Genomic DNA, 26,740 nt, shown 5'->3' on the forward strand with positions numbered 1-26,740 from the left:
TAGTTTTCCATCTTATCCTACTCCTCATTCCTAAACTGCACGATGACCTTTGTTGTGCCGCCTGCAGGCTGTATGCTTTAACCTTTCCGGCAGCGGCATTGGGAAAACAAGGCAAATCCTCAATGTGCTGCGTTTGTGCAGACAGTGACGTGCGGTGAGGTTCACGACTGGGGAGACACTAGCTTGAAAACCTAGTTTGAAACCCTGACCCTAGCTTTAAACCTTAGAAAGTAGAGGGGGAGAGACACACAGACACACACGTAAACATGCAGATGGCTGCTTCTCCATCAAAGCACCACCATGGTTTGCAGGACGATTCCATCCACCTGAATTATTCATCCCTCATTAAAATGCACTACGAGTAATGACAGGCAAGAGTGTGTTTTTGGGGGGCTTATTCTTTCCCAGGCTAAAACGCAGAGGTCATTATGAGTCATTTGTAGTCAATTTGCTGTGATCAAGTGCGCTCCCGAGGAAGACAAAAACAGCCCATTTAGTGTGGCTGCATTCAGAGAACCCACGTATGAGCACATCAAACGATACATCCCTTCTTGTCCATTTGGCTGGCCAGTAAGAGAGAGAAAATGACTCGGATGAAGAAAGAAAAAGGCTGATGGAGCTGAGAAGAGCAACCCGCAAGGAGAGGAAAGTTTGACGGCAGCCTGGAGGTCAAAAAAAGAAATGCAAAATAAATACACATTTCTTTCTCACTACCCGAATTGAAGAAGACGCCATCCGTGGATTGTGTTGCGAGCAGCACTTAGGAAAAGCAGGAAGAGGACTTAATATGATGGAAACAAGTGTGACAGACTTAACCATCGTCTAACGCCCGCTGTGACCTTCCGTGTCACCGTGGAGGGTGGCCATTACTATGCTGCCGGCGGCTCCCAAAAAAAAAAAAACAATAATTAGAAACAAGAGAATCGGTTTTAAAAAGCAGCACCTTTGTGACTTCAAGCATAGCTTTATTACATAGCCATAATTTCTCCAGACACGCAAACACACAAAGAATGAAAAGAGTGAAAGCGGAAATGCGGCATAAGTAAGCGGGATGGAAAAACTACAGCGCAGCGTGTGGTATTCGTTTGGGTCCGCTGTCCGCTACATGTCGAGTCCTCGGAAGGGGGGGCTACCATGATACAAAGTCCTATAAAATGATCTTGTACAAAAACAAACATTATTATTATCATCATTTTTTTTTTTTTTGGTAGAAATCCTGCGTTAAAACAACAGCTTAGACGTTAGAAGCGAATTACATTGAGGCTTTTGAACCAAAAGCTTTGGCACGAGGAAAAAGACGGTACGATGAGTCAGCAAAGATGAATCCGAAATATACACACCAGTTCATAGTAAAAGTGTTTGGTGATGTCTACTCATCATCTTCTTGATATGATTTTTTTTTTCCCTTCTTCTTCAAATAATCCTATAGAAACTAACGGGGAAGGGGCTCACACAGAGGTTGGACGTCAACAAAAAAAACTACATCCTGTGTCACTTGTGTGTGTGTGTTTGTGTGAGATTATGTGTAAGAGAGTGTGTGTGAGTCCACCTTGAGCATATACAGTCCTTTTCACATCCGGTCCGGTTCGGTTCGGTCCGGTCCAGCTGCCTTCACAAAGTGACCATCGCAGTGAGGTGACACTTCCCACTCAGCGAGCTTGATTTCCACAGGAAACATCTCTCTACATAACAAATCAAGGGGGTCCCCTCCAAAAAAATTAAAAGACCGCCAATGAGGTCAGCCATGATGTCACCCAGCTCCAGTTTTGTCTTTTCACGCCATGGTTTCCTTCCCGGGGAGTCTCCTGTCGTTGAAGGTGTGCATGTTGATGACCTCCTCCGTCTTCACGATGACGGGCGGCTGCGGTTTCTGTTTGAGACGACGCTGGCACTTGAGAGACACTCGCAGCTCGTCCATCATGGCGCTGCAGAAGGATCTCTGCGTGGAAAAAACAATGCTTAGATGTCAAAAGTTTTAAGTCGCAATAACAATGTTCACCACTAGATGGCTTCAACACCAACAAATCCGCCATCTTAACGGCGAGATGCCACAGGTTATTTGATGACAAGAAATCCTTTTTATAAAAACATTATTATGTCTGCTCGAGCCCTGCCAAGCCGTTAAACGCCTTCAAAATCACTTTTAGATGATGCCCAATCCAATTTAGATGTAGGAGTGTGACACGGAGGCGGCTTGGACAACAGGTAATTTTTCTTTCACTTATACACACACACCATTTGACTGCTGCATGAATGACATCTCACGGAAGAGGGTGATTATAGAAGAAGAAAAGCCAGCGGAAGGAAGGGGAAAGAAGAGGCGGATTTAAAAAAAAAAAAGAAGGTTTCATGTGACAGGTAGAGCGAAGAGAGCAGGTGGGAGGGAGGCAAGTAAATGAACAAGCACCTCGCCGGCGTGGTCGCTGTGGCATTTGAAATGATTCAAACACTATCTTGATTAATGATGGCCGAGACGTGTGCGAGAACGAAAACACAAACTAATCAGCAGCTGCGGGAAAAACAAATGCGTCAAAACGCCGCAATGGAAACATTGAAGAAAAGAAAATCAAAGCTGCAATATGACAAGCTACCTTCTCCAGCTGGGCGTTCTGCTTGGACTTGTACAGGACCTCCCCCACGGCCACAAAAACCGACAGCACCAGCCCGGCGGCGAGCACGATGAAGATCCCGCCGATGTTCTGCACCCCTAAGGCGCTGGCCTCTTTGCTCTCTTCCTCGGGGCAGCCGTTCCCTCGCCACCATTTCTCTTTCATCATGTGCAGCTTGCCCTCTTCCTGCAGCTGCAGAATAGCAATGGTGATCTTGTCCCTGTACGGAGAGCCTGCGGGAGAGGAGACGGCCGTGATGTCATTTACTACTTTCCTAAAACTTGAGTGACGGAGTGAGCCCATTTAAAGCCGTCTCGTTACATATGGTCGCACACAAGGGGGTCCCCCTTTTAGCTCCCACTAATCCTCCTCATCACACAGTGACTCCATGCAACCTCTGCATTCCTATTAAGGCACAGGAAGTCGGCAAGAAAATATCCGAGGCGCCGCTGTTTGCTAAACAGGGGCCCAGCTGGGTGGAATATTACACAACGGTGGGATTATATGTGTATATTCCAAGTGGGGGTTTGTTATTTGTGCTCGGTTGAATGGCGGGATGTGTTTGTGTGTGTGTGGGGGGGGGAGCAGGGTGACGGTATTAGCGACACAGTCGGAGCTACTGGGGTGATCAAAAGAGGAGTTATTGTCGCACAGCCGCCTTGCCGCCACTTGCACTAAATAATGACACACACACACACACACACATGCCAGAGTGAGATTAATGCTCAGGGTAAGCTCGTTTCATTCATTTCTAAACGGTGTGAAAAGCGCGTTACATCTGTTTCTATTCCTGACTTATAAATCCAAATAAAAAAGGGATAATTCATGTAATCAGTTTATGAAACACAGGCAGGCTCATTTACATTTAGACGTATCGGGGGGAAAAAAAATCTGCGAGGTGTATGGTTGAAGGAGAAAATACCTGAAGCACGATTAAAATAAAAAAAAAAAAGAAGTGAATTAATCATTTGGTGGTGATGTGTGTTCGGAATGTTGGCAAAAAGCATTCTTGCTGTGCTTAACAGTCTCCCATCTGTTGTGGGCTCGCCACTGCAGGATGGGCTCTTTTTTTATTTTGCACTTTATTCTCAATGTCATCCATCATTTTCTGTTATCATCCATCATCCTTTCATCTCTCAGACTCCATTTATTTGGACGCACAAAGGGCATCGGCAGACAATTACGCAGAGTTTTTTTTTTTTTAGGCTGACTTGAGGTTTTCAAATCTTTACCTTTGTTTTGTAAAATAATACAACTTTATTTATGTTTCATAAAAGCTGCAGCAAAGGGCTCTTTGTTGTCAGATAAAAATGGTTTCAAACGAGGGTTAGGGTTTTAAGGCCATCAATTCTTCTTCAAGCATTTGCGTCATTTGAAGACGGGAAATCTCGCAACTATTGCAGACTCCTGATTGCTGCCCCTCCCCTTCTCTCTTTCCTCGCCACCAACCTCTCCATCATATTTCAAATGATAAATGATGGCCTAACAAAGGAGGCCTCGGATAAATGCTAATAGGATGAGTCCTCAGAGACAAGGATAGAGAGCCGCAGCCGCCGCAAATGGAAAAGCGCGACGCTTGACGCTACGTGCATTCATAACTACCTTACAGATGTTGAAAGGCGCCAGGCATCCATCACTCCCACGCAGCCGACGTGTTAGCTTTGAGTCGATAGCGCTGCTTTTGGGGATGGGACTTGGGAGGAGGGGGCATCGACAAGCAACGACAACATGGCACAAAATTGCTTTCTGCAATCATCAGAAAGTTTTTTTTTTTTTATAGTGGGATAAGGCAATAGTAAATCAGGGGCGGAGCTAAGTGGTGCCCAAGGGGGGGGGTCAAGGTCACCCTTGAACACGCTCTGGCTACTCCCACATAGAGATGATTTTGCTGTCATTTTCACATGCTTGCAGTATTCTTAAAGCTTCTTGAAAGCATATTGATTTAAAATCTACGTCCCTACTTTTCATTCAACTCGATTCAAATCCAAACGAACGAACCGCGCCGAGCCGGGAACAAAACTGGACTTCGATCCAAACATATTAAACAGACAAGGACGTTCAAAGTCGAGGAAAAAAAAAATCTTTTCTTTTAGGGAGCAGCTGCATTTAGTGATTAAAAGCCACATTTTTTTTGATCACAGAGGAAACATTTGAGCGAGGGTAATCAGCTTTATTCGGAACCAGTGAGTCACGAACACTCTCAACGTGAGCGCCGAATGAATTAGTGGCTAGTAATAACTCCTGCAGCAGACGTCCTAATCAGTCGTTTTTATGCATTTATCAGTGTAGCACTTATCGGGGAAATGAAGGATTTGAAATATAGCCGGTTATGTTTGATACGCCGCCGCCGCCGTGTGGTGGAAAAAACCCAACCGATGTCCATCTCAAGGACGTCGGTGTAAAGCGTTCGCCGCGGCGGGGCGATACATCACCGCGCCGCCTCGGCTTTGTTACAATCACGGCATCTCTGCAGATCTATAACCGCGCCGCGCTCATCGGCACGAGGCAGCTCCAGATGTGGACGGCCGGAATTAATCATCCGTATTTTGATGGCCTTCATATCGCCCGTGATGAATGTGGCCATTAGCCCCCTCCCCCCTCCCTCCCATTGGCCTCGTGGCGACCACTTTAACCTTTACTGCGACCGGGACAGAAATCAGCCACGGCTTTCCACTCCGGCACCCTTGGGATACATTTAGCCACCCGCCGGCTGCTTTGCATACAACACAACACGACGTGACAAAAAAAGATGAGTGTCGCATAAAAAGTTGAGATACTTTGAGAGTGTCTCATTTTTTGCGACAGGCGCAAACGTAGATTAGAGCGAGCGGTCGGATTGGCGTTTGATTGTTTGCCGGCAAAGTGTTTTGTTGAGACGCTCAGCTACAATTTACGCAACGTCGAGCGAGACGTGAAGGGGGGGGGGGTCTGCAGTAAATTCACTTTGGAGCTGCTTTCCACAATTCTTCCCCTCACAGTCTTTGTGACATGAGAAATAAGCTAAATCGCACCATTAGGGGATCTTCGCCAACATTAAGCTTTTGCTTCTCTGTCATTGAGGAAATATGGAAAGACGTGAGTCAACCTCTCCATTTTCTTGGTAAACATTTAGAATTTCACATTTGACTACAGATGGACAAATCACATTGTTGTTCAAACCATCATCCTACAAAATGGTTTCAATTCACTGTTAATTTAATGAGAGAGTTAATTAGTCGCCACCTGTACAGATACCAAGTATCGATACCAGTAGCATAAAATTAAAAAAATAAAATAAAAACAATAAAATACGTAATAAAAAAATATATATAATAAAGGCTTTTGATGCATAAAATTAAAAAAATAAAAACAAATTAAATATATACTAAAAAAAAATATATATATAATAAAATATAATGAAAAAATAAAAAAACAACGACAGCTAATTTAAAAGAAATAGCCATATAGCCATATTTCTTATTTCTTACTTTTATTTTACTATCCCCAAAAGATGGATGAAGTGGCTCGGGAAAGGCAGGTCTGACCCCCCCCCCACCGGCTAAGCGGAAAAAATTAAATGGATGAAGAATCCATCCCGGAATGTTTTGAATTGCTCTGTATTGACGCCGATGTTGTTTTGAGCACAATAACGCTGCCTGGAGTCACTTTAGCCTTTTTCATAATATCATGTTCTATTGACAGGAAAACGTTGAGACGGAATCAATAGCGCCAAATATGATGCAGATCAATTCCACGTAATCGTATGGAATTATTTTTTGAGCCAAGCGCTCCTTACCCATGGGCGTCCCCACGCCGTAAGCTTTGGAGTCGATGAGACCGCCGATCTGCGTGAGGTTGCAGTTCCGCTGGGTGACAAACTCGATGGTGGTGGACTCCATGAGGAAGGCGTATTCGGAGGTGAGGGCGCGCTGGATGCCCTCCTCCACGTTTTTCACCATCACCGACTGCCTCCTGCTGTTCATGAACTCCCACATTTTATCGTAGGTGGAGATCTTTGTCTTCTGCGCGTGACCGACGGAGAGGAAAATCAATCTGGGTACAGAAGAGCAATTTTTTTTTTCCTACCTTGAAAAATGTCATGGTGGCGCCATCTTCCACCACGCCGTAGAGGATCTTGGTTTGCTTGGCGAGGTCGTCGGCGGAGTCGATGGGCGACTCCATCCTCTCCACGGTGAGGAAGGCGGCCAGGTTGGCCGTGTAGGAGGAAATGATGATGAGGGTGAAGAACCACCAGATGCCTCCCACGATTCGCGTCGACAACGCCTTGGGCATGAGCTCGGAGCCTGAGGTGAGGGAGGCGGCGGGAGTTAAGCTGCCCCAAATATATCCCCCCCCCTCCACCCACTCATCCGCTATTCACATAACGACACACAAGATAACGCCGCTTGCTCTGAAAACAGTCAAGAACTCTCTTGAGATTTTTTTTTCCTCGCTTTTGTTTTGTTTTTCCACCCTTCATTCTATTCAGCCGATACGCCTGAGATGTAATCACTTGAAAAAAAAAAAGCTCTCGGAAAAGATAATTGTTGGATCCCCCCCCCAACTCGCTAACTGACACAAGTGGGTGCTTTGAATAATGCAAAGTGGGGAGGGGGATAAAAATAGCACTATTCCTGCAGACAGGTCGTTTCCATGCGTTGGATGCTTTCGGCAGCAGAGTGTGGAGAAGTGACGGGCTGTTTGGGCCAGAGAGTCATGTACCCAAGGTAACCTCACGTCCTGACTCCACACCCCACTGGTCTCTAGGCGCTGATGGGCCGAGCACAGACAGAGAGAGGACTATCACAGTGGCATTTTTAATTTTTTTTTTTTTTTTGTGGGACACACCAGATGTCTTTTTCTCTGTCGCCGCCGGCTTAGATGCAAGAAAAAAAGAGCCCAACCCTAAGAGACAGTGGGATATCGAGAGCTCCACAGGCTGAGGTAACTACCTTGCTGCATGAGAGCCCCAACTCCAAACCAGAAACTATTGAGCAGCGTAAAATTGTTTTCCACCACATCCGAATCGGGGTTGCACGGGTGCGGGTTGTACCACTCGTAGGGGCTAAACCTGCAAAAAGGACAGAAAAAAAGGTGTCAGTAAAATCGCTATAGTCAAATTAGAGATAAATCAGATTAATAAGAGAATAAAGTCTTATTTTTACAAGGAAAAAGTCGGCTCTTTATGAGGATTAAGTCGTTATTTTTTACGAGACAAAGTCCAAACGTTATGAGAATAAAGTCGGAAATTAACGAGAGCTCAGGTGGGGGGGGGGGAAAAATAGAAGACGTGTTACAAGCGCGTAAAAGACGGAAAGTAGATAAACATAGTTAAGGATATAATTAAGCGACACCTTTGAGTTGAAAGAACTTTACGTGGCACTTTGAATGGCGTCGACAAATAAACATTTGTAGAAATACTCGAATACAAATTTTTCTTTACGCATTCTGTTAAAATCCAGACTTTTTCCCGATAACTTTTGTCTTATAAAAACACATCATTCATAGCAGGAGTTCTAAAAGTTTATTCCTGTAATAAAAACTCTTGTAAAATACCTTTCCATAATGACTTTTCCCTCATAAAATTACAACTCTAATCTAGTTACGTTGCAGTGCAATAAATAAAGCGCTCGAGTGTGTGTGTGTGTGTGTGTGTGTGTGTGTGTGTGTGTGTGCGTGACACGCATCCAGCGCCGTGGGGTCAGAACTTGCGCCGAGACCAAATCATTCAGGCTTTCACCGACATCAACTTATTGGCATTCTCAAATGGCTTCACTTTATAGTGAGACCGGATCAATAATGTGGAATAACACTGTCACTGGTGATAATGTCCGAGTGCGTGATGATCTTAGGAGCTCATTTGGATTCCCTGACTCAGGAGCTGTTGTCTTCCGGACAGCAAGTGCGCTGGCTATTACTCACACGCACGCACACACACATTCTAAATTTGAGCTCAGCCTTCTGCAGGGCTGCTTTGGCTGAGTGTCGGTGTCTCGGGGTCAGCCGTAGACGTCTCCTATTAATTAGTTTCGGTAAAAGTGGCGTGGCATTAGTGGGAGGTGAATGGGTGAGGGTTAATCATCAAGGAGCTGGTAGAGTTTGTGCTCAAGTGCTTGATACATGGCTTACGCAAGGTTGAGGAGCCCTTCAGGCAAAGTGTAGCACTATATATGTGTGTGTGTGTATGCATATATACGTATAAAATATTACATATATATAAAATATTACATGTATAAAGTATAATATATATATGATTATTATTACTTTTATTATATAGATTATTTTTTTATATTACTTTTATTATGTCAGAATATTATAATTATTTTTATAATATATTTTTATGTGGGACTTTTGGTGTGAAGGAACTATGGGGAATGATTATCATTTAGACAGGCCATCGCACTGTCAATCAGAAAAGTAGTGCTTTGCCGCTATCCTGCGACATCTCTAGGCAATTATACACATTTCGCCACTGATTTCTGCCACCTACAGGAAGCAAGCAGAACAACACCATTGGCACAGGACGGTTCCGCCTTGACAAGATTGCTTTTCAGTCCCACAATTTCCTTCATGTTCCCCTTGAAAAGCATCTTTTCGGAAACGGCCGCCTCTGCACGCTATCATTCTTCCTGTCAACGCCATCCCAGCTGCTGATTTGTTCGAATGTCAATGAGCTCCGTCTCCTTGGCGGCGCAGCTAAGTGAAACTATCAAATGACCTCGTGGCCATATATGTACATTTGTCTTGTGCTAGAATCAGCTAAATGAAATGCAAAGTCAGATCTTTAGGGGATGCTATAACGCACATCTGCAGCCTGCGGCTTTGTGAACGCGTGAATACGAAGGTGGTGGGTGTAAATCTGCGCAACACACTTGATTGGATTGGCTCGGTCGACGCCCGCATGTTTATTCGCCGAGTGTCGGGCTCCTCTGCGTGACCTTTGCCTGAAGCCGCTTCTATATTCCCGCAGGCTGTGTTCTCTAGGAAGAAGCGCACGAGGAACACGCGGACATTAGGTCACCTCCACGCATGTCAAATTGCGCGCAGAATGCTAAAAGGATTCTCTTTCTGGCGGCCGTCTCCTCGCTCGCTCGCTGGCGCTTCCACAATAGCACAACGGGACTACTTTTTAACTGTCCCCCGGATTCAATTACCTCGGATAGCTTTATAGATCTGTTGACTCGCGCTCAGGCCAAGTGAGGACTTAATGTTCAGGGTGTTAAATCGCCACTCAGTGGACTTGAAAGACGCACTAGTTGCAACTAAAGATGCCATTTAAATCATCCGCTCTCTTGGGCGGGATGACATTTTCTACCTTGAAAGGGACTTGTGATGTGAGAAAATATCATTTGTTGCTGTTAATAAAGAGAGAAAATACGTTCAAGCGCAGACAGCTCTGGAAGGATCCGTTGGGAGAAGTGTGTTTGTCTCTCTCGCTTCAGATGGGATAACGCATTCAGGCAAGAAAAAAAGGGAGGGGAGGGGAGGGGAGGGGGGGGGTTGCGCGTGTGTGTGTTTGTGTGTGTGGGAAGTGCTTCAAAGATTTGAATCCCCAGCAGGAGACTGAAGTGTTCTGTGTTTTATTGTGCAAGACCACAATTTCATGAACTCCAAACAGTTTATTTGCAAAGACCGGAGGAGGACTGAGGCCGCACGGAAAAAGGCAATGTTGTGAGGATAAATGATGCTAGGAAAAAAAGTCGGAATGTTACAAGAATATTTGGACGATGAGAAAATATTTGGTATGTTACCGGAGAGGGGAAAAATATTCATATTATTATTGTTGTAGTAGAGTACAATAATATACCTGAGTAAAGTAAAAAAATAAAAAGTGCAACACAAAAATAATGGCACAAGAAAAAAGTCCTCACTTGAGGACGATAACAGGAAAGATAAGACTAAAAAAAAAATAGTCAAACTGTCCTATTTTTTTTATTTCTATTCATTTTATTCTTATCTTTATTTTGGTAAAATTCAGGCTTTTTATCTCCTAACATTCTGTTGTTATTATTTCTGCAGCATTTTTCTCCCCAAATCACACCTTTCTTCTTCTTTTTTTTTTTTTTTTCTCCCGCCCGCTCTCAGTAGAGCCCAAAGCGCTTTCCTGGCAACGGCTTAAAGAAAAGTTTTGTATCTTTCGCGGGGTTGGGATCCAAATATGAAAGAAGAGAACGTCACCTTCCATTTTAAAAACATTGTAGCAACTCCATTTGATATTTTTTCCCGCTGTGGTTTGCAATTAAAATCATGATGCATACACAATTAGATCAAAGCAATTTCATGAGATGAATATCAATATAATTGCATGCTCGTCACTTACCCGGCCACCGTTGCTAAATACGCGCTCAAATTTGCATATTCTGAACTAACTTAGGTGACAGTTGCTGTTTTTCCCTCTGCTGTGATCATTTTGCCGGTAACATTTGGCCAAATGTGCGTGAAAACCTTCCGTGGGGGCGGGGCTTAACACGCATTTCTCTGTGTGTTTTTGCAGGGATAACTTTGTGCAATGTCAGCAATTTATTTAGCTCTTTCCCAAGCGCTGATGAAGTGCTTTGCCTTATTTTCACCCATTTACTGCCACGAGATCAGAGTCGTCGGTTATTCGTCTAGATTTTTACCTTCAAAGCGTCTCCGTTAAAACTGTGCTTACGCCGCAAGTTGGAAAATGTTTTGAGCCTAAAGTGCTTATTTGTTTGTGTGACTGTGAGATTACATAAAATACATAATTATTACAAATGTTGTGGCGTAGGACAAAACCATAAAAGCTAGTTTTGAACACCACCACCTACAGGGCTGGAGTGGAACTGCATCAGTCAGAATTTTTTTTTTTTTTGCCTAACGCCTCTAACAGTGACATGAAGTGAGAGGGAAACATGTTACCTGGCTATGACAAACAGCACGCAACTGACACCCAAGCAAGCCAGCAGAATATACATCCAGATATCAGGTGAGAGCGGGTTTAGGAAGGAGAAGACCCCCGGGTTGGTGCCGTTGGGCTTGCGGTACAGGATACTTATCCCCAGCGTCATGAAGGGCTTAGAGAAATCGATGACCTTCTCCCGCACGTAGGTGATGGCCAGGGGAGCGACCGCCAAGTCCACTTTCTGCAGAAAGGGCAAAGCGGATGAGGCCGGGGTAGACAAAACGAAAAACAGCAAAACAGCAGACTCACGTGGTCCATGAGCTCGCGCACCATGCCGTTCCACTGGCCCGTGCTCTCATCCAGGGCGCCGTACTTGCCGTCTTCGACCAGCCGGACTTCGTATTGGAAGCCCAAGATTCCCGACAGCTCCCTCAGCAGGTCGATGCAATACCCTTCGAAGCGGTCGTTCCCGTACAGAGGTTTGTCCGACTTCTTAAACATGACGTATGGCTCTTCCTGTCCAGGGCGGGGGGGAAAGTGCAGAAAAGATCATCTTGTAAACATTTTCTATGGCTCTCACTTTTATTTCTAGCCGATTTGCTCTACCAGTATGGTGGATACGCGCAGAGATTTGTTAGCCAGCGAGTCGGTGATGTTGGACGTCTTGCTTTTGTGAGTCTCGGACATATTCAGACCGCTCGGAGGATCCCACGTGCCGATCTGTGGAGACAGTCACCAGTCCTGGAACTTTTCTGCCGCACGTCGTATCATTCGAGGCAGCGATAACGCACCTTTTCCAGGCCTTCCTCCTTCAGGCTGATAACATCCAGGTCGAAATCCGTCCTCAGTCCGTTGGTCTTGTTGAAGAGAACGCGGCCGGTCAGGCCATCCCAGTGAGCCTATAAACATAATGTTGATAATGATAATGAAAATCCTCAGCCCGGGAGCGCGGCCGCTCCATCAAGCCCGAGCGGCGTCTTTGCCCACAATATCAATCTAACCTCTAACCACCTCATTTTATTTCCGAATCATGCACCGCGCCGAGCTCCCTCCTCTCGCTGTCTGCCGCAGTAATTTAGCGCTAGACGACCGAGCTGCTAAAAGGGAGACAACAGTGACGAGTTCATCATGCGTTCGTGCTTCAACTTGCACTTTGAAGCAACAGAGAGGATTTGATAGTGGAGAGGGGCGGGGGGGGGCGAGTCCGCCGGTATTACCGACGGCACATTGATGATCGTGAAAATTACCTGCAATGATACCGTCCTCGGAATGAAAGAGCCGCAAGAACAAAGCAAGCAATCTGCTGACCCGAGCGAGAACGAAGACGCTTTGATGTACGCGTCGAAGAAAGAAAAGGGTATAATGGAGATGTTTAAGATGTATTCACGGGTTGTTCTCGGCAGAAAATGAGAGTGTAAAAATCAGCCATTCCGCGCACGAGCCCGCCGCTCATCAAAGTAACACGGCTCGGCGGCCGCCGGGGTCAAAGGTGGACGTCGCGCTACCTCTTTGATGAGGCCGATGAAGCGCCCTCCGAAGCGCCACGGCTTGTGGCGATTGCACTGCAGGGAGCTGACGGTGATCTGCGGCGACTGCTGGACCGCCACGGCCACCACGTGCACGGCGTCGTACATCAGGGCCGCGTCCGTCTGTCGGGAAGGACAACCACGTCACGAGTGAGGCTATGTTGCGTACATTCCGAAAGGGGAAATAACAGATTATTGATCGTCATCTTCCAACTATCGTATCCATTCACAAAAAGCAAAACAAATTGACAATGACCCCCCCCAACGACTCTCGCATTTCAATAAATATATACTCCGTTATTGGCTTTTCCAACAAAGGCGTGCAACAGGGCTTCTAACTCGACGCTCGATATAATCGCCCTCATTGATTCCGCACATCTATTACGGGAATGGGAGAAAGCATTCAAAAATAGCAAATGATACGATTGGAGCACTTTCAGGACACTTGGTTAAGTACGCTCAATACTGTACAAGAGCGAGACAATGCGTCATAATCCAATTTTAAAAAATAGTGTGGGAATTTTCCCCTTTCTATAAAGGCCCGATTTGATTGACAGAGTTCCGCCTAAGCCACACAAGTTCTGAAAGATGTGGCTCATTAAAGTCAACGCCTCAGAGGGACAAAAGGCAGCAATGTGTTCATCAGTCTGGGACTTTACTGCTCCCTGGCGTCTTTTAGTCCATTGTTAATTATTTAAAACACTCCTGCTCGTCGCCCACGTGTTTTAAACGTGCGCGTTTGTCGTTTCGGCGACCTCCTCCCCCCCTCGCCGCTCGTACTTCACGGTCTTTGAAGAAGAGCAATTCCTCAACGCATTGGTTCGTGATGGGAACAAGGGCTCGGTGGCATGGAGCGAAAGAGGGACGGGATCAAGGGAGCGAACGTGAAATGATGGCTTACATCTCTGGCAGATTGCCTCCCATTTCAAAACAATCCAAGTGTGATCTGGATATTTGTTTCAGCGCCAAGCGCCGCTGCGGAGTGCTCTTTTAAGTGCTTTAAGTGAAACCAATCTCCAACCAATGGGGACACTCGGGCGCTCGGGGCAAGGGTGGGTGGGGGGGGGGTCATACGGGATGGCAGGCTCTCGTGTCGGCTCACGTACGGAATCAGATAATCGGCGAACATTAACATGTTTCTTCATTTGTAATAAATAATAAAAAATAAAAATAAATAGAAAGCAATAATCATAAAACAACAACAGTGGTTGGCAGCGTATGAATTTTTCTACACAAAAAAAGCACATATGTGAGAATCAAAACAAATCGTCGCCACATAAGACGTGCGAACGCCACACGCACACACACACACACACACACACATCTACTCGGCGACAAAAGTCTCTGGAGACACGCTTCATTTACCCAAGGTGCATCCCGGCTTCCTCATTTGGAACAGGAGGAGCGAAAACGCCGCCGTGTGAACATTTACACAAATATATTCCTTCCTGCTCTCTCAGTATTCACGCCATCCATCCACCTGTGCATAATTCCATAATTCTTCTGATAATGTCGCACTCTGAAAAATGACATCCCTCTTTCTCATTTCACCTCGACACACAAATGTGCAACCTCACTGGCAGGTCCGGTGATGGACGGCAAGTGCATCTGCAGTGGTTTCTCCATATCATATACATCTGGTTAGCCTTAATGAGATGAAGCTTGACCTGTTATTCGCTATGCATCAATGCTCTGCAGCTGCCATCCACATAGCAGCAGCGACACACACATGGAAGACACACACACACACAAACGGCAAGCATCAGCGTCACAGTCTGCCACCGCGAAGGAAGCTGGCTGTTTCCTCGCTTCGCAGACGGCCCCGTGGGACCTGATGATTTACTAGACGAGTGGGCTAATTATTCATTTCATTAGCAAGTTCATATGCATGTGCGTCGCTCCACTAAGCGCTGGATGCGGGCATTTAATTCACAAATGCCGCTGTGGATTTTTTTCAAATGTATGACTTACAAGTTTGTCAAGACGGCTTTTCTGTGTGAAAAAGTGCAATGATTAATGCGAGAAAGTGTTAAGCTAGGATGTGGTGTTTACACGCTGAGAGATGTCTGCACACAATCACAATTTGGCAAGAATACCGACTCCCGCGGTGGAGCTAATCAGACTCCTGCACATGTTCGACTCCTTAGCAAATCGAATGAGTGAATTAACAAGAGATTAAAATGCTCAAAATATAATACATTTAGCATATTTTATGCTATATGTTGCTCAAATTTAAAATACAACACTGGCTTGTTTTCCACTTTATCAAACAAAAAGTTGTCTTAACATAATAAAATAAGAAAAAATAAGCTAACTACTACCCGGTACAGTTTGTAGTCGTGTTCACATTACTCCAAACATCCAGCCTCATGGTTTGTTGTTTTTTTTTGTTGGCCGGCTTCCATTATCGATGTAGCCATTCAGCCGTTGAATGTCGTACTGTGTGTGACTCACATTTTGCCCGTAAAAGTGAGTTGCTGCATTTGCAAGCGTTGCAAAGCAGTGAAAGAATGCGTGGGGGGAAAAAAAGCTGAAATGTGAGAAAAACAAGTGATTTATAAGCCATATTGGGGCTCTTTCAGCTTTCCAAGCGGCCACTTGTCAGATGATTTAGGTAAGTAATGCAGCATCATGCAGTTCCATCTTGACTTCTCTCCTCTTCTTTCCGTTTTTTTTTTTATCTATCATCCTTCTCATTAAAGAGGCGTTGTCATTATCGCCACTGACATTTCGTTTTCAACATTCAAAGCAGCCTTTTTAGTTATTTATGCGAGTTGTTGTGATTTTTTTTTTTTGTCACAGGAAAATAAAACTTTTGCCACGGAGGAGCCGTGGGTAATATATCTAGCGATGGCGCCGAATTTATGTGAGAGCGCATTCACGGTTCCACTCGAGATGTAAGCACACTTGAAAGTGTTTAAAGCAGCGCGGAATCCTGCGGAGTTCTCCGTCTAAGGAGAGGCTCATGTGGGGATAGAAGGAAGAAAATATGATTATTTTGTCGACAGGCAATACATACATACACAAGTTGCCTCCTGACATTTCCACTTTACATGCATTTTTCTTTTATTGATTCCCCGCGTAGCTTTTCAATACTTCCCTGTAACTTTCCCCGCCAGCCAAAACAAACTTTTCTAATTTGATCTCGTCGTTAAAGTCGATCTTTCAAGTGGCAGCTGGCTGTCCACTTTTGGCCAATTAGAAGCACGCCAGCGCTTATCAAAACACGGTTTGACACGAGGACCTTTTTTTTTTTTCCGTCAACATGCCTGCGGGCCGTTTTAGCTTGAAGGCTACAGAGACGAGCGGCTAGCCTTGAAAAGAAGCCAATTTGGATATTTAGGTTTCCCCGTTAGTTACATGTGAGCAATTCTTAGTGGCAAAAAAGTCAGAATACATTTAAGCAATAATGGAAATTTGTCATGATTAAACATGTTAATAGCTAGTTAGCGTCACGTAATTGTGCTTTCAATTAAACATTTCAAACTAAAACCTCAAAGGGCCAAAAATATTGACAGCTGGGGTTTTTTTTTGCTTGTTATCTCGTCCTTCCTTATTCTTCTCTGTGTGAAAATGCTCCATATTCTGCGCAGCGTGACGTGGGTGCTTGTTTTTATGAGGAGGTGGATGGGAGGGCTGGCTCCACCGGTGATGATGGCTTGTCACGACCGCCGCCACTCCCCCTCCCCCTCCCAAGGCCAGGCAATATTCCTGAGCATGAGTGTGACCGTGACACACATGCCCTCCCCGTCTCAACTCATGCGCCACAGAAAATCACAAACCTATATCTTGTGTATACACAAATAAAAAAAAAACTTGTTGACTGATATGGATTTTCGCTTTTCTTAGTCTTCTGAGCAGATAAGGGAAATTATTGAATGAATAACTAATCCAAGCTAGCGCAACCGTCGAAACGATTCAATACGATTCCGTTATTGCGGCTTTCCGACGCCGACTATTATATAAGACACCAGGACACCGGGCAATTTTCCTTAGACTGCATCTTCCTGCCTCTTCTCCCCCACATAAAGGCTTCTATTGGCCGATGGAGCGTCGGCGCTAATGATGTTGATGCTGCGCCAAGCCCAGCTGGTGGTGCCCGGCACAGGGCATCGAGTGTCTGCTCTCCACAGTCGTCGTCTTTAAAAAGCTTCTCGCTCTCCTCGGGAACAAAATCCCCAGGCAACTTTAACGTCACCGAATTCAAGCAACGTTGTTTTCTGCGTTGCTGTAAATTAAACTAAAAAGTTGACTCAGGTGACACTTTTGTGTATTGCCGAATAAGGCTCACCGTGGAATGTTTGCTGACTTGCTGACAGGGCGCAATATATGATAAGCTTACACGCCGACTGATAACAGTGCTGAGCTGTCAGTCAAGTCCCCGCTTCTTAATGTCTGGCGAAATGATATTAGGTGCGGATGCTTCACGCGAGCACACCCAGTGCCGTGTAAAACTTAATTTAGGCTGCAAAGCTTTGAACAAATAAAATAAATCCACCAACCCCTCAAATGCTGAATCTAATATCTAGTAAATCCCATTTGTGCATCGATTTATTTCAGAATTGCAGAATATGTCTTCTGCTGACCAGGGGGGTAGGACCAGAAGGGACTAAGCACCTGCAGATAATCGTAATTTGCTTGAAATGTGTGAATGGGCGCTCGGTGTAGCGCCACCATAAAATGGAATCCGACTTTAGAGCGAAAGCAAAACGAGTGTGATTCGTATCCAGATGAGTCTGCGAATAAATTATTTTGCTAGCAGGAATGCAAATGATGGCCTGGTCTTTAACAAATAATAATGATGGGAGGGAAAAAAAAAAATCTCCCTGCTAAGTGCGCATAAATCGACATGCATCTCGAGCATGAAAGAATTGAGTGCCCAATAAAAAAGGGAGGGGGGGGGGAACGTATGTTGCAGACTTGGTGCAATGGGACGTCACAAGTGCATGCATCATTTCCCGAGGATCCCTTGAAAGCAGGAAGCAATTTGTTTCCTATGGAGGCACACGCAATGACCGAGGGAGGCAGATGCATGACGACATGGAATCGTGTTTACGCAAATCTGCTTGGCTGTAAACGGCGCCATTTCCTCGCAAGCCAGAAGTGAAACAAGCACATTTAGCATGTCGAGAAGCGAGCTGACAGTTTACACTTCGACGGTTCCAGACCTGCTTACGCTACAGTTGGAAAAATGTGTGTGTGTATATATATATATATATATAAATATAATAAAAAATATATAAATATAATAAAAAAATATATAGAAGATATACATAAATTAATAATTATAAATAAATATGATAAAAGTGCATATTTATATAAAAAATAGGAAAAATAAGAACGCTTACATTGCCGTTTCCACTCTAATTTAGCGAGCACGTTAAGCATCGGCACGATCCATCTACCATGGTTCTAGTTTAACAGCGTCCCATAGGAAGCAAGCCCCATCATGTCATATTTATTATTCAAATAACTGATCTCAATTAATGAGCCAGTCATTATAACGAGCTATTACACCAGAATTTCCTATTGTGCGGATGACACCGGAGAACGCCGAGCCCGATGGGTAATTATAGCTCAATGAAACCGACATAAGTGCAATGATGCAGATGAAGAAAATGGTTGGGCTTTAATCCTTGGCGAGGCACACATCTGGGAATCTGCTTTTTTTTCTTCTCCGCTCGCCTTCAATTAAATCCGAGTATATACTGAGCTGAGCGAAGGGGGATTTAGAAATGGAAAAAAGAATTCGAATCTTATTAGCTAAAGGCAACAATTATAGGCGGGCGAGAAAATAATTATCAGAATGGATCCGTCCATACGTCCATTCGCAGCTTGTGGGTCTTTAATGGAGTTTAATTCACGTTTGATTGGCTTCTCCCTCGGGGGAAAAAAAAAAAAAAATCCACAAATGAAGCGGACTAATCAGTATCTCAGGTCCAAAGAGACTTTGCTTGTTCATGGCTGCAGGGGCAAAGAAAGGCTTCTCATTATGCAGCCTTCTCTGACACAACACTCGGCCTCACCCAAGGCGCAGAGTGTCACTGAGATTATTCACCTCTCTGCATTCATGTCAGCCAAACGGCGGGAGAGGAAAATAAATAAAATAAAAAGCAAAACACACAACACGTGCCTTTTAATGCTAGCGATGCCCCCCCCGATTAACAACTCCCCTCTCCTCGCAGTCAATCAATCCTGAAAAAAACACAAGGTGACACCGACACTGGTTGCCATGGCAACCATCTCTATACAACTGTTGCCTGCCTCTTGTAGCCAGGCTTGAATACGAACAAGGCACGAAGGAAAGGAAATAAAAGGCTTGGGGAGGGGGGTAGGAGGGACAAGGGTGAAAGGTCATGCAGCAGCTCCCGCCCCCCCCCCAGCTTTTAATTGAACGATACCCTCCGAGCTGGCTTCAGGGTACATTTGATAAATAATAATACAAAGTCTTCAAATGAGGAACTGAAAAATTAAAAACGTGATTATTACATGTCGCGCCCCCCCCGCCCCACCTCAGCAGGCCCCATTTATTATACCATTAAAAGTAGCTTTTTATATTCACCCTCTTATCTCTGTTGTCACTCATTATAAAGGGTCGAACACTCTAAAGAATAAAATACGTGAGCGGAGAGCGGCGGGATTTATAAATAGTCGGCACTAATGAAATAGTCTATCGAGAGCCTCTGGACTTATGATTATTTAAAAGAGCCCCACCGAGCCCAATGTCTTCAGAGATATGCCAATATGTGGCAGAGAAGCTGACAAATGATTCAAGCAAATGCTAATTTAGCGGCTCGACACTCTCCACTTTTAGTATAGGCATTTAATTCAGGGAGAATTATGAAATATTCATGACGGATATGCATCCTCTGCCTATGGATTAGCACCAACGTGCAAGTTGATTAACATTTAAAAAAAAAAAAAAGTGAATGTGAGTTTAAAAAAAAAAAAAAAAAAAGAGTATTATTTTAGTAACCAAGAAAAAAAAAGTAGTAATTTCATGAACCACTTTGACCCGGCAACAATCAAGCACCTGCAGCTTTAATGTTTGTTTACGACCTAAAATAACATCAGTGGGATAGGAGTCGTGGTGGCGAGATCAGACGTTTGACCTTTTCGGTTCCTCGAAGGTTCCGTCTTCAATGGCTGTGATCTTAAATATGCCAAGATGAAGGGCAGACCCGCTGAAAGCCGCACGCGCTTTGAAGGCTGGCCGACTAAATCGACTGTTTCCAACAACAAACGCCAAAAGAAGGACCTTGATTGTTCCCGACGAGCTCCGTATCCTCTTTTTCACTTTCAAACCACCTTATCCCACGCCGACTTGGATAGCGTCCCAAAAAAACAAGGCCGTAATTTACATCCGATGCGGCTAAAGCCCATCCAACTCTCTCTCTCTCTGTTCCCGCGTGAACATTGACAGATTGTCATATTTTGGCCGGGCTCCCAGAGGAGGGATGAGAGAAGCAGGAGGGCAGATAAATGCCTATTACCATTCACACCGGCTCATTACTGAACATTTAAAACCCGGCGGCACCGACACAAAGCTCGACTGCTGAGAACCGTCAAGCAGCGTAAACACCGTAAACCACAGAAGATCAAATTTTATGAATATGGGTGAAAATATGCAGAGGTCCTTATCGGCTGGATTGGAGCTCATCTGATAAAATTAAAATAATAAATACAAATTAAAAAAGAAAATGTTTTGGGCCTACCGTCATGAATCCATCCAGTAGGCCCGAGTCGGGTTTGGGCGGAGCTTGTAGTCGTTCCATGGACCACTTTTCGATAATGGATGACACCTGAGAGTTTTCAGTGTTGAGGATGCGAAAGCCGGTCATGTTCACACCGCTGAAACGGTACGGCTCCATATCCAGAGCGAAAAGGTCCTGGAAGGGCAAAAGTTTCATGATGGAAAATCTGTGCGCTTAGCAGCAAAAAGTAAAGAACACGAAAAGTACAGTTGAAGGTTTTCCCATTATCATGTTAGCTCTTGCTGAGGCAGGAGCTTTTTTTTTTTCCCGCCATTCTTTCAAGGTTACGGGTAGGCGTTTGGTGCCTTGCCATTTATCACACACACGTAGAAGGACGACCCAAATGTCCATTGGCATTCCAAGTGCTGTTGACAGAGCGTCCGGAAACGGAGCGCCGGTGTCACAGTTTGCTGCCTGAACCTGAACGCAGCACGCAATTTTGGCTAGCCACCAACAAACAGCAGCGCCGGCCTCCAATCTGACACAATGATGAGAAAGTCACCTGACAAGCAGCAGTATACCGCAATATAGACAAAAGTATTGGGACGCAACCATAAAAAAAAAATCACATTGAATCATACGTCCCAATACTTTTGGCCGTATGCTTTGGCGTCGCGCTCTAATCACCAATCATCTCCTGATGAGGTTGGCTGTGCTCTGTCACATGTCATTTCCAGGTCGGTCTTGTTCAACCCCCGTCTTTTAGCAGCCAGGTAACAAGAGTGTCACATGTTTATTAGGGCCATAATGGACCTAATAGCTGACAGTACCATCTTGTCAGGGCGATTAGCCCGCTTTCCAAGACCTCTTCCCCTCGCTCGAGTTCAACCGAGCTGTGCCTTGTTTCATCCACGGCTATCTTTGTAGAAGCTTGATCAAACAAGGACGCTGTCAGAAGCGAACTAAAATATTTTCCAAACCATTTTCTTTCCTCCTCTTGAGATTCCGGAATGGCGAATTTGAGTGCAAAAGGTCGGCCGGGGATTGAGGGAAAAAAAATCAATTGAAGTTGAATGTGCTGGAAAATTCAAAAGGGTGTATTTATAGTTAGCTGCCTGCGTTGGGAAAGTTCAACCTTGTCAATCACAACAAAGTCAGGTGATAGTTTAAATAATGGGGAGTTGTTTTTGAACTGGCGCTTGCATGAGTTATTCTCAGAAACCAAAGACGCACGCAGCAGGTAAGCAGATGGAAATTGGACAAGCAATTCTACTAATGGAACAGAACAAAAATAACAACAACACATCATTTAATCACGGCTATATAAAAGAAAATGTCAGTTGACTCACCAAGGTGGTAAAAATATAATGATAGTACTCCGTCATCATCCCCATGGCCAGAGCCTACAGATCAGAAAGATTTTTTTTATTCAATCTGCAATTACACGCCAAATCCAACCCAAAAAAAAAACCTGGGGATGGATTACTTAAGAATACCATCACGTCTCTTTATTCAAATAATGCACTTTTTTGTTACGAACCAAATCTGACATTCAGAAGGATGGAATGAAAAACAGATTAAAATGAGAGAAGGCATATGATCTTTAAAATTATCATTTTGTTTACTTACAGCCGCAGCTCCTTTCTCATTGCCAGGTTTTTAAACTGACATTTTCGGTGAGTTCATAAACAAGTCTGACTTTTTAAATTTTATTTTTACATTTCATCAATCATATTTGTTTTGGATACACTGTCAGAAATTGAAGTGGCAGTCGTGGTGCATTTTAGTGCCTCAAGGCGCGATCTTAAGTACCCCACAGGTTTAATTACTAGGACTGGTTCATTTTTTAAGATTCGGAAAGTTGATGATAAATTCATAGCTTTGTAATCATTTCTACTATGTGTTGGCTCGTCATCGCTTGACATACTTTAATAAACAATGTCTGTTCATTAATCGCCTTCAGCGTCTGTCAACTTGTTCATAGAAATATGACGTCAATTATTGTTTACTAGCGAACATTACAATTCACAACTGTTGGGGGAGCCCCGGAGCAAAAAAAATGTTCCTAACCGCTGCTTTAATTCTTCGATAAATAATCATTCTTGTTGTTTCCAGTCGGGACGCCGCTGTAAAGGCAATTCGGTCGACAATATGCTGCCGGGACGAGGTCCATTCATTAAGAAGCCCCGCGGTTCTCATAAAGAATGCGCCCCTATTAAACGAATTTAGCATGCATGTGAGTGAGATTAGATATTCTAATTAAAACCCTCTATTGTGCCATGAAGACGGGCGGCTTCGTTGCTAAGATCTCATATTTCATAAAGCGATTACACATGCAAGGGGCCGAGACTCCATCTGAATCATTTACATCAATTTTTTATTTTCCAAAAGAGGAAACTTTTGGTCAGATTCAGGACTTTATAAAAACGGAGCGGCAACATCGGTTACAAATCGTCTTCTCCCTTTGTTGACGATTTGTTTTGGCTGCCGATCGGTAATAATATGCCTTAAAATAATAAAGTGCCTCCGCAGTTATAGTTTGAAGCTCATTTCCCGAGGAAGAGTTTTTTTACAAAAGAAAACATGATGACAACTGCCCCCCCCTCTTCCATTATGTAAATTTCAGATTTAATTGGATTCAAAAATCAGCTGGATAAAATGTCCGCTTCTTCCCTCTGGCTGCTGAATCTTAATGAAGCACTCGTACCTGTTTTAATATCCAGGCAGCCATCTCGTGGCCGCAATCGAAGATGACGTGGAATTCTTTTGCTTTCTTCATCTCTTTGAGAAGCGGCTTGGCGTCCTTGGTCTCCGTGGGCAGCTGTCGGATCTTCAAACGAATGTTGTATCGTGACGGCGCCTTGATCAGCTCCTGCAGTCGAATGAGTCCTGGACAAAGGAGACGCAACAATGCCGGAGCGTTTAAAAAGACGCCATTGTGTGCGCAATGTTTGATATGCCGCCATTTTGAAGCCGTAGCGACGAATGCCGTAAAATCGTAATATACTCCTCGCTCGATTGCGCGATTCCTTAATCCACACTATTGATCCTCCTCCTCCTCATACTTGAAGAGCAAAAACACCAGTATGGGCCTATCAAGAAAATTCCACATAAGAGTCAGAAAAGAAAATTGCAAGTTTGATTAGTCGGGTTGTGTTTGTCTAGCTGGCACCTTTGTCATCTTCACCTTTCTCCAGTCCGGACCACACGCTCGGGTCGAAAGCTTTCTGAGATGAGATGACAATGAGTTTCCCCCCGGTGAGAAGAACTCCAGAGTTCAGTGATGAAAGCGCTCGGACTGATGGGAGAGATGATTACTTGTCATGGTTATAAAAATGGATGGAGGGCCGAGGGTATTTTGAGAAGTGGCGAGAGATAGGATTTTCTTTTTCTTTTTTTTCTTTTCTTTATAGAACCACTTTAAGATAGCTGAGCCTATTTCTTATGTTGAAATGAACTGCTGTGTGAGCACTTTAATGGGGTCCCCGGGAGTGAGTCTGGATTTCTGGATGGGGGGTGTGAAATAGCAACATGGATGTCTTGTTGTGAAAAATAAAACCATGGTGGCGAAGCTCCCGGAAGCTCTCCGAGGGGAATCCACGACTCTTGCGTCATCGTTCGAGATGCGGACCGGTTGCCTTCTATTCTGGATTACCTGGACCCGGATGGTCGAGACAAAAGTCTGCTGTATTGTTCATACTGTCACTCTGGTAGGTGTTAAGCTTAAAAAAAAAAAAAGTCTGTCAAGGGAGCTGAACGTTTGCGAAACACTGTCAGTGTAGATATTTGTGGGTTGGAGCTAATGCCTTCAGACATTCCCCCTGGATCTTCTAACGGCTGTGTGTGAATATTTTATCCCCTCCGATAGTCTTTCCCGCCAGCCGTCAGATAGGCTCCAAATCACTAGCTAAAGGCTCTGAAGCATGAAGTTGTGTGATTTGTGAGCCCGGGGCCAGGTGGAGGTGGTGGCGGTGGAAAAAAGGGGGAAGGGCGGGGCAACACAGCTGTCACACTTTTCAAAGCGTCAGGTGTATTCAACGCAGGGCCTAAATCCTCCTTTAGAGGGAGTCTCCGAGCGGGGCGGCCAAATGTCACCTTTCACGCTGTGGCGATTTGCTGGACGTCATGCTGAGCTCCCGGGTAGCGTGTGTGCGGAGGTCAAGGGGATGAATGCGGCCTTATCATCCCAGGTTAACGCGCAAAGGGCTAGCATGCTGCGATATGACATACCAGGAGTTAGCGTATGTCATCCAACAATACAATTGTGCATTCAAATACTTCCTCGTTGGCGACCAAGATTTCTTTCAGTCTTTTCAGGTTCAATGTTTTGGAATCGAGAGAAGAAATGAAGGACTGGTTCCATCCCCAAATAGCAAGGACAGAAAATAGGCCTTCTTGCACGACACCCCGTCATTTAGGAAATTGCTTTTTTTTTTTTTTTGGTGCAGTTCTACAGAGAAACACTGATCAAAAGCGTACGTGCCGCCACGGCAGGAGGATCTGGAGCAGCCCTCGTTAGACGACCGACCGCTGTCAACGTGGTCATGTGACTCATCCAAGCCAACTGGTGAAATTAATCGTATTTTTCCTTCGCTTTATTTAGCGACACGGGCTTTTAGATATTAAGAAAGCAATTTTTTTTGTGAGGGGGGGTGTGTGTGATAATTTTTCCGCCATGTCACTCGTCAAAGCTCCTCATAACTCGCTCTATTTTCCTTGCATTAAGCTGCCATCCCGGCCCAAAAGCTCGTAAATTGTGTCCTATTTGAATGCCTTCGCTGGGGCAATTACCTTTTCGCCCATAAAGATATCAAGAGGCTAAAATACAACTGCTCGCTTAAAAGGAACATTATGAGACCCTTCACAAAGCGGATGGAGGAAAAACAAAATGGCTCATAGCACCCCCCCCTCCCCCCTCGGAGATCAAGTGTCTGTGTGTTATTAATGGCGGCTGTCAGCGCACACATAGCACAGTGCGCCATTGCATTAATCCAAAGAGACACTGGGTCATTCTGGGTAATGTGGTCTTCCCTCTGTTCTTTTTTTTTTTTTCTTTCTTAAACTCTACACTACCGCCGTCTTTGCAAGGAAAGACTGACACGAGCTGCACCCGGAGGAGCGAACCAGAACAGTAAACTATTGATTTTTGAATTAGCCTGACAGGTTGCAAAGCACTCGCCCAACACCGAGTGTCTCTTTTGTAGATTCCATCTGGTCCCTCTCTCGCGACTAACGGCAAAAAGATTAGCACTTTTAAGCATCATCAACAACAACAACTACCTCTTGTGACTTTTACCGGGGAAATGGCTTTTTTTGGGGCTTTAAAGGAAAGGAGAAACGGAGCAGCGGCCGTTTACCTGTACCTGTGCTGTCGTCGTAGACCACGGTGACGGTTCTCCATTTGAAGAAGTGAACCAGGTCCAGAATGGCTCGGCTGAGGGACGAGAAGTCCGGGTAGAGGCTGACGTAGTAGGAATCTCTGTTGTCCGACACCTGGTGTTTCCATTTGGTCTGGACGTGGGGCACTCCCAGAGCATTGCAGATGGACTGGACGGCGTTGGCCGACGAGCTGTGCGATGGCCCGAATATGGCCGCCACCCCGAGGGACAGCTGGTCACATGCTGGGTGAGGACGAGAGAAAGCCAGAAAAAGAAAATGAGAACCAATAATAACACTGCAGATTTTTTTTTTTTTCTTCTTCTGAGAGTCCACCTGCCTAACTGACCTTTACGGGAGGCCTCGAAGCTGTCAAAGATGTTTATTCTCTGGATGTCGTAGGTCAGCGTGGTGTTGGGGAGCAACGTGCGGTTCCTGTTGATTGTGTTCAAGGCAAATTTGAAGGCGAGTTCCTCGGCTCCCGAGGGGCCGCTCTCGATGGATTCGAATATTCCCCCTGCAGGCGGACGAACGGACTTAAAGCATTTGCTGAATTCAATTTCCATGATTTCCTATCAGAACAAATTGACATGGATACTTGAAATAGCGCGTGAAGGTGCCGAGCGGGACGTTGACAGGCGACATAAGCGCATTTGGTTACCAGCGAGCGCTTTTCGAGTATAATTAATA

General features: G+C 44.8%; 1 protein-coding gene across 2 annotated transcripts in view; it reads right to left on the reverse strand.

Annotated features, from left to right (window-relative positions):
* Positions 1–927: 927 nt before the first annotated feature.
* Positions 928–26,740, reverse strand: part of LOC148381581 (glutamate receptor ionotropic, kainate 2-like) — a 40,123-nt gene continuing 14,310 nt past the window's right edge. Inside the window, exons 2-16 of one of the 2 annotated variants that reach the window (XM_088361537.1) lie at positions 26,400–26,567; positions 26,032–26,295; positions 23,382–23,563; positions 22,024–22,077; positions 20,696–20,869; positions 12,960–13,103; positions 12,246–12,353; positions 12,061–12,174; positions 11,764–11,970; positions 11,472–11,695; positions 7,541–7,659; positions 6,675–6,892; positions 6,385–6,610; positions 2,592–2,842; positions 928–1,939 (exon numbers count right to left, since the gene is read on the reverse strand). In XM_088361537.1, coding sequence (XP_088217663.1) covers positions 1,775–1,939; positions 2,592–2,842; positions 6,385–6,610; positions 6,675–6,892; positions 7,541–7,659; positions 11,472–11,695; positions 11,764–11,970; positions 12,061–12,174; positions 12,246–12,353; positions 12,960–13,103; positions 20,696–20,869; positions 22,024–22,077; positions 23,382–23,563; positions 26,032–26,295; positions 26,400–26,567 — 2,618 coding nt within the window. In that variant the 3' untranslated portion in view covers positions 928–1,774. The remainder of the gene's footprint in view (positions 1,940–2,591; positions 2,843–6,384; positions 6,611–6,674; positions 6,893–7,540; positions 7,660–11,471; positions 11,696–11,763; positions 11,971–12,060; positions 12,175–12,245; positions 12,354–12,959; positions 13,104–20,695; positions 20,870–22,023; positions 22,078–23,381; positions 23,564–26,031; positions 26,296–26,399; positions 26,568–26,740) is intronic. The other variant, XM_088361538.1, reaches the window with a different exon arrangement.

The sequence above is a fragment of the Syngnathus floridae genome, chromosome 19 (genome assembly GCF_059516105.1).
Source record: "Syngnathus floridae isolate MCC-2025c chromosome 19, RoL_Sflo_1.0, whole genome shotgun sequence".
Classification (NCBI taxonomy): Eukaryota; Metazoa; Chordata; class Actinopteri; order Syngnathiformes; family Syngnathidae; genus Syngnathus; species Syngnathus floridae.